At 45.4% G+C, this 7155-nt stretch overlaps 1 protein-coding gene across 1 annotated transcript in view; it reads right to left on the reverse strand.

Annotated features, from left to right (window-relative positions):
- Positions 1-6674, reverse strand: part of AOAH (acyloxyacyl hydrolase) — a 73094-nt gene extending 66420 nt beyond the window's left edge. Inside the window, exons 1-2 of the mRNA XM_015618448.3 lie at positions 6522-6674; positions 5979-6133 (exon numbers count right to left, since the gene is read on the reverse strand). Of these exons, the coding sequence (XP_015473934.1) occupies positions 5979-6133; positions 6522-6646 (280 nt within the window). The 5' untranslated portion in view covers positions 6647-6674. The remainder of the gene's footprint in view (positions 1-5978; positions 6134-6521) is intronic.
- Between the last annotated feature and the right edge of the window lie 481 nt (positions 6675-7155).

The following is a 7155-nucleotide window of genomic DNA, read 5'->3' on the forward strand; positions in this document are numbered from 1 at the left end:
GTCATGGTGCCCCCCCAGACAATGTGTGCACAGCCAATCTTTCTGAGCGCAGTTGTTAAAAGCCTCCAACTCCATTTGCCATGTTCCATTGTGTGAAGTTATCGGGAGCTCCGAACGCCACCGGTCCTGCTGCCACTCCAAGGGGCATATTTCATCCCTGCACTCATGCACAGCTAGACAGAGGCAAACTGTTGAGGACAATGACTATCACGCAAATCAACACAGGTAGAGGTCGGCGTTTTACTCTGCTGGTAGCTCAGAAACACCTGTTCTTTAATGCAGGCAGAGCTGAAAATATCTTTCGAAAGCATGCTTCTTCATATGCTAGGAACTGTGTGCTCCTGGCTGAATGGAGGTGGTGACCCGCAAAGGTTGCTGAGAATGGCATTATATCGAGCACAAAGATGGGGAAATTTGTTTTTCTGGCTGCTGACCCACAAGATCTCTGCTTGCTAGCAGAGAAAATGGAGAGCACTGCTGTCTGGCCCTATTGAGGGCTCTCTGACTAAATGCCTCGTTCTGAAAAGGGCAACCAAAGTTAATCGCTGATAGAGCAGGGCAGTCTGCTGTGGGGGAGAAAACAAACAAATGCTACTCTTTGCAAATGCTTCTTGCAGTCACAGCTCAGAACTCCAGAAATGCTGGCCTGGAGTAAGTCCTCTTACAAATCCTCTGCCTTAACAGATGATCTAAACCACCTAGGCCGTTCCGAAGGGACTGGGCAGACAGGGTTTGTTAAGATCTCTAATGAGGACTTGTACAGATTTCTCAGGAACATATTACTCTGCTCACTGATCACTGTCATAGGAAAATCCTCTTCCTAACCTGAATGTTCCCACTAGTACCCATTTCTGTTACTTCTTGCCATAGCTCTTATGAACCTGGAGAATGGATCATGCCTTTAATGTTTTCAGGGACAGATATGTCTTTTTTCGAGTTTTTCTTCTCTAGACTAATTAACTCTAATTTATTCACTCTTTCTTTTATAGCTTATGCTTGTTTTTCTCTGAAACCTCCTGTCACTCTGCATCACTCTTGATGCACAGCCCCAAAAGGGAAGGCAGAAATTCCTGTGAGGCTTTGTCAGTGCTGAGAAAGGTAACAGGTTACTTCACATGTCTTGCAAGCCGACTTCTGTTCGCACGTCTCAGTGCGTGCCGTGTGTCAGCATGCCATCCATCATTGTGCCACTACAAGCCCAGATCATCTTCCTTAGGGATGCTACCCAGCCAGTTGTTCCTCATCTGCTGTGTGTGTCATTGACTATTTCAGCTGAAGTGAGTGCCTTCAACATTCCCATATTGAAATTACTTTTTCAGATGCAGGTACTCCAAGTTGTCAAGCTTGTTTTGAATTTAATTCTGAATTTAATTCTGCCCTCCCTTTTACTTGGAATTGCAAATAATTTCAGCTTTACATGAACTGATTTAACTTAATAGCACAAATTTAATTATCCTGGCTAGTGAAAGTATGGAATGATAATATGTTCAAAAGAGAAGTCCAAGAAAGACCTGATTTTGTCCATCCTTTTTCTTAGGGGGTGAGCCTCTTGTATTTACTCTCTGAACAAGACTACCCATCAGTTTTGTTCTGCCCTGTAGAAGCTTAATCACTGTCACACATCTCTCAAGCATTAGTGCTGAAGTAGTGCCAAAAACCTTACTAAAGCCCAGTTATAATATCCGCTTCTTATTCCATGTCTCATGGCATCATCCCATAGGCAAAGATAATTAGATTCATCTGACACTATTTTTGAAAGGTGTTTTTAAAAAGTTTTATTAAATACTGCAGGATTTTTCTAGGATTTGATGTTTAACTGACTAATCTACCATTCCCCAAATTCCCTTTCTTCATAGAAAGAACATAGTATGTTGAAGAGAGATGAATATAGAATATAGATGAATATAGAATCTTTCAGTGTCTCCCCCACTTTCTGCATCCTCCAGGGCAGCTTCTGCCTTTCCTGAGGTTGCTTCAGGTACCTCTGGATGAAGTCACCTTTGCTAGAGAACAGAGCAATTTGAAAAAAACCTTTAAGGGCTCTGATGTAATTAAGGGTGGAATTGAATAGAAGCTTTAAAAATCAATAGAAAAATGATGAAACATTAACACCAGTGTCAACAGTTTACCAGTGTTACTCTACTGTCTTTGGGTACCTTAACATTAACTTAAGTAAAACTTTGTTTGCCCTTTAAAATGGCCAGCATTTTCCTCATTTAACAGAGAGGAAAATAAAGAGCTGAGTATATGAAGAGTTCATTCATGCCTAATTTTTGAGAGAAAAGTACGCAGCATCTCTTTCTCAGGATGCCACACTGAAACAGCCAGACTGCACTCAGCAGAAGGATTTTTAGGTCTCATCCCAAATAAATCCCTTAAGCCATGCTGCCCATCACTAACCAACACAGAAAAGAAAGCCAGACTCAGCATCCAGCTCCCAAACCAGTGTGCTGAGCAAAACCTCACTGCCTTTGCAGGAGGAAAACAGCTTCATGGGCTTTTGTATGTAGGAAAACGTACAAAAGCCCTTTTATCTCTCATAAAGGGAGATTATGAGATTTTTCCTCATAAGGCAAGGAAAAAACAGAAAAACATATCATGTGCAGCATGTGCAGAAGGCCCAGAGGAAGGGCCTGAGCTGATTTCACAGAATGCAAAAATAGTGGCATTTTAGCAGCCTGGGGAGACAGGAAATACTGATGGAGAAAAAAGACTGTCAGATGTTGGGAAAGTTTTCCTCGTGACAAGGCCAAAGAAAGACCATTTATCTGGTTGTGTTTAGGTACTGTTACAGACCAGTTATCTTAGATGGTTAGGAATTGCTTATGTATGCTACATCTGATCCTGTGGTTGGGAGGGTTATTATTTGGTGTTTTTCCCCTCTTTGCCATAACTCTAAAATGCAGTAGTTTTAAACCCCTTTTTAGGTAGGAACCCTCCAGTTGTTTTGTTTGTACACCAAGTCAGTTATGAAAAGCCTTTCTCTGAATGAAGCAGCCACATTTTTCACAAAAATGCAGAAAAACCAATGTGACTCTCTACAGTTAGTGAAGGTGATTAAAGCTACTGTCTAAACCTCACTGGAGGCACACCCTCCTCTCCTCCAGCCCTGCTCCGTATTGGCACAGAGGTGCCTACCCAAAATACGTTCCCCAGGATCTGCTAAGGGCAGGGAAGACCCTTGAATTACCCAAATGCTTTGCCAGTTTGACCGGAATATACTGGGGCAGATGGTGGTGCCTACCCAGGGAGTGCTGCAAGCAAGGGGAACAGAAGGAGGAAGCAACCAAGTTGTATCACATTTAACAGAGGTACCAGAGCTGCACTTTGCTCTTCTGTCATATTATTTCCACATACTTCTTCAAGAAGTGTGATATTCTCAGTGGAAAGGCTTAATGGGAAATATTTTCCTGATTTTTGTTACTGAAAGAGCATTCACTTTCTGACTGGCTTTGGCTACTAACATAGCAATCTCAATCAAGCAGGTGGTACACAGGAGTGATCAGAAATTCAATGTGCAGCCACCTCATTTCCCTGAGGAAAGTGAGGCAGATAGCTTTGAAAGATTTAGACACCTGACCACACATTTAAACTTGCATAAAAAACCCAATTTCTTCAAGAAAATCTCCTATGCATTTAGCAATAGGAATTTCTCACATTAAAAATTTGATAAGATTTAAGGAAGAAATTCTTCATGGTGACAGTGAGAAGGCACTGGAACAGATTGCCCTGAGAAACTGTGTATGCTCCAGCCCTGCCACTGTTCAAGGCCAGGTTGGACAGGAGTCTGAGCAAGCTGATGCAGTGGAAGCTTCCCTGCCCATGTCGGGGGGGATGGAACTACAGGATCTTTAAGGTGCTCTCCAACCCAAACTATTCTATCATTCTCTCTGATTCTGTGAAATCATCTTGGCCTTGATCTATAAGGCCAAGAAGACACAGAAGAAGTACTAATGTCTCTTTCTCGTTACCTTCCCAGATGGCAAACTAAACCATAAAAGTATCTGGGGTCAAGTTGTTGGAAGGAAATCACAAGCTGATCTTGCCTTACTCTCTGCTCCTAAGAGGGCTAGTCACCAGAACAAATGCAAGAGCTGGCATTACCCCTGCTCTAAGCCCTAGCAAGTGCAACCATCAGTTCCTCTGGGCTTTCCCTTTCTGCTTGAGAGAAGGAAGGAACACACTATTTTCAAGAGTCAGTAGAATGAGCAGCTAATCAGTGAAACCCAGAGGCAGCCATCTGGGCTAGCAGCCACCAGCCCTCCCTGCCAGACCTGGCTCATGCCCTTTTAGCACTATCCACACTCCATTTTTATCTTGTGGTTTGCAGACGTGGGCACAGTCTGTCCAGGCCCTGAGTCAAGCTCAGAAGGATGCTTTTAGCTGAAGGGCCACTTCAGAAAGAGAAGCTGGTGTGGGAGGCAATGCTTTTCAGTCTCCTCCCTGAACAAAGGGATGCTCAGTGGTCTCAGCAATGGGGCTAACACAGCTCTCCTCCCTTTAGGAGGGGAAAAAAAAGACAAGTTATCTTGCACAAGACAACTTCAACACAATGTGTGGAATTTAGAACTTTTCTGGGTCAACAGGATAGAAAGGGCAGACAGTGCTCACAATCTGACATCTGGAAACCACTAGTGTAGAAATCCCACAGATGAGTATGAACACTGCCTTTCCTGTGCCATCAAAACTGTAGCTGCCTTAAGATCTCAGCACTAAACAACACCACGTCCCCCTAGCTCTGGCAGCTGCTCAGTCACCACTTCCATGGCTCCCAGCCCAAACAAAGACAGCCCCTCACAGCCATTTCTGCTTTTCACCTCTCCTTCTCATGTTCTGGCTGGTGTCTGAACCCCCTCACCACCCTGCTCTTCTTTATATTCACCCTGCCCCTCCAAAACTGTCAGAGGTACTGTGGGTGGCTCAGAAGTGAAGCAAAAACATGCTTTTATCAAGTTTAGGATTATTATTTCTAACTGTATTCCCTAAGCCAGTGGAAAGAATTATTTCCTTCTGAAGGATGAAGAGCTGTGACAGGGTTTATGTTTCTAGCACAAAGGTGCCTTGGGAAGCTAAAAGAACCACAGAAATTTTTAGGTTGAAAAAGGCCTGTAAGATCAACAAGTCCCATTGATGACAAAATAAATCACTTGATTGTAATGCATAAGACATATCCATTTGCACACATGAAAAATATAAGCTACCCCATCTCCCTAGGTATATGGAGTGCCATGCCAAGCACTCCATCTCTGGTGCAGAGGTATCCACAGTTCACATTGACTCCAGTGTTACCAGTCTTGCTCTGGGAATCACCTAGCCAGGTGGGACTATAGGATACCTACCCCCAGCTCTAGGTACTGTGGGGATCACCACAGTCACTGATGTCATGTGAGAAGGGGGTTGCCAACTCGCCCCAGTTCAGTATGGGTCACACAGACACGTGTGCACACAAAAAGGAAAGGAAATGTGAGGAAGCAGCCTTTGCAACCCAGCTACGCAGAGACCACCATCCAGACCACAAACATCCCCGGCTCAAGTATGGACCTATCATTCTTAAGAACAGTTTTCTAGGAACTGAATCAATGAAGAGACCCTGGGCATGTCTGAAGGGAATTGTGCCTTCCAGCCAGTTAAGCAAAATATATACTGAACTCTAAGGAACACTAGGACCCCATAACATCCCATTTCCAGATCCCAGACCTACAGGCATTAAAGTCAACTTTTAATATGCCATTCCCTGCAGAGCAAAAACATGAACTTTGAGAAGCAGCCAGTGAAAAACAAAATCATAAAATAATTCCAGATCCCATGACGGCCTTGCAAAATCTTCAGTGACTGTTTCAGCAAAGACTACAAGTATTTTGCAGTACAGCTGTTGAAACAGATAAAGGAGCGATTTATGATGTGAGTAGCAACTCCCAGCTCACCAGTGAAGTAAGGAGTGAATTAGTCCAGCAGGCAAACAAAACCTGGATACATACCAACGCAGGTGTGTCCTTTGTACAGCCCAAAGGGGAGCGAAGGGGGTCGTGGGTCTTTTCCACGGGGTAGAGGGGAGGAAGAGGCAGCCTTCAGCAGAAGCAAGAGCCAGAGGACGCAGAATAAATTAAGGAATGTTTGCCTAGACTCCTTCATCCTAAGGAAGGAAAAAAGGAAGAAATCAGGTGGGAAGGGTGCAAGCAGACCTGTATTCCCTTAACTCTCAGTGTCCTGAGTCAATGCAGCTTGAGGAGAAAGGAGACTGGCGTGCCTGTGCAGCTGTAAGTAACACAGGGTCAGATTCCCAGGCGGGGACAGAGATGTCTGCCCTCTCATGGTGTGCATGGAGGATCCCACACTCCTACATCACAGGTGCTCTCCCGACCCCTCAGCCCCTCTCAGGCCCTGCCACCATTAAACCCAGCAGGTCCCACAGACCTGGGCACGCCGTGACCAGCCTGGGAGGGTGCCCCCGTGGCCCTGGCCCCAGGCTGCTCTCCACACCCCCACACGACCCCACTGCCCCATGTGCAGCTCTTCCCAACCTGCTGGCCTGGGAGGACCAAGAGGGTTGGATGAACAGCTCTGTCTCAGCGCTCCCGTGTCTCCTGCAATAGCAGCGGATGAATAACGACCTTGAACCACAGTAGCTGCCAGAGCCACTCAGCATTAATAACACAAGACACTCCCCTGAACAACTAGTGTTGCAAAAAGGGAAAAAGAAAAAAAAAACAACTCTACAAACCCTTCCCCCTGTGCTGTCACTCCTCTGCCCTCCTCCACAGAAAAGAAAGAAAATATCTCTGTGGCTGCTTCTGCAAAATTTCTGACCATGGTTTCCGTTCGGGAGGACTGAGTGTGAAAAACGAAAGAAGCTGCTCAAGACGGAGCCGCAGGGACGTGAGGGATGGGGCTGCCATGCTGGGGCTTTTCCAGGGCTTTAGTTCTGCTGGGACTGAGGCAGAGGGATGGGAGACAGCTGCCAATGTGAGGGTAACACTAGGAGCTGAACCCCTGCTCCCATCAGCTTTGAGCACATTTGCTTGCAGCCTCCAGCTGCCTGAGAGCCTTGAGAAATCCTGTGCAGTTCCTGCTTTGGCAGTCACAACAGCTAAAGGTTTCCCTGGCTCTGTTTTTTTTAATCCCTCAGACAAGGCATAAACCAGTCGTTCCCCAGCC

This window comes from Parus major, chromosome 2 (assembly GCF_001522545.3).
Source record: "Parus major isolate Abel chromosome 2, Parus_major1.1, whole genome shotgun sequence".
Taxonomy (NCBI): Eukaryota; Metazoa; Chordata; class Aves; order Passeriformes; family Paridae; genus Parus; species Parus major.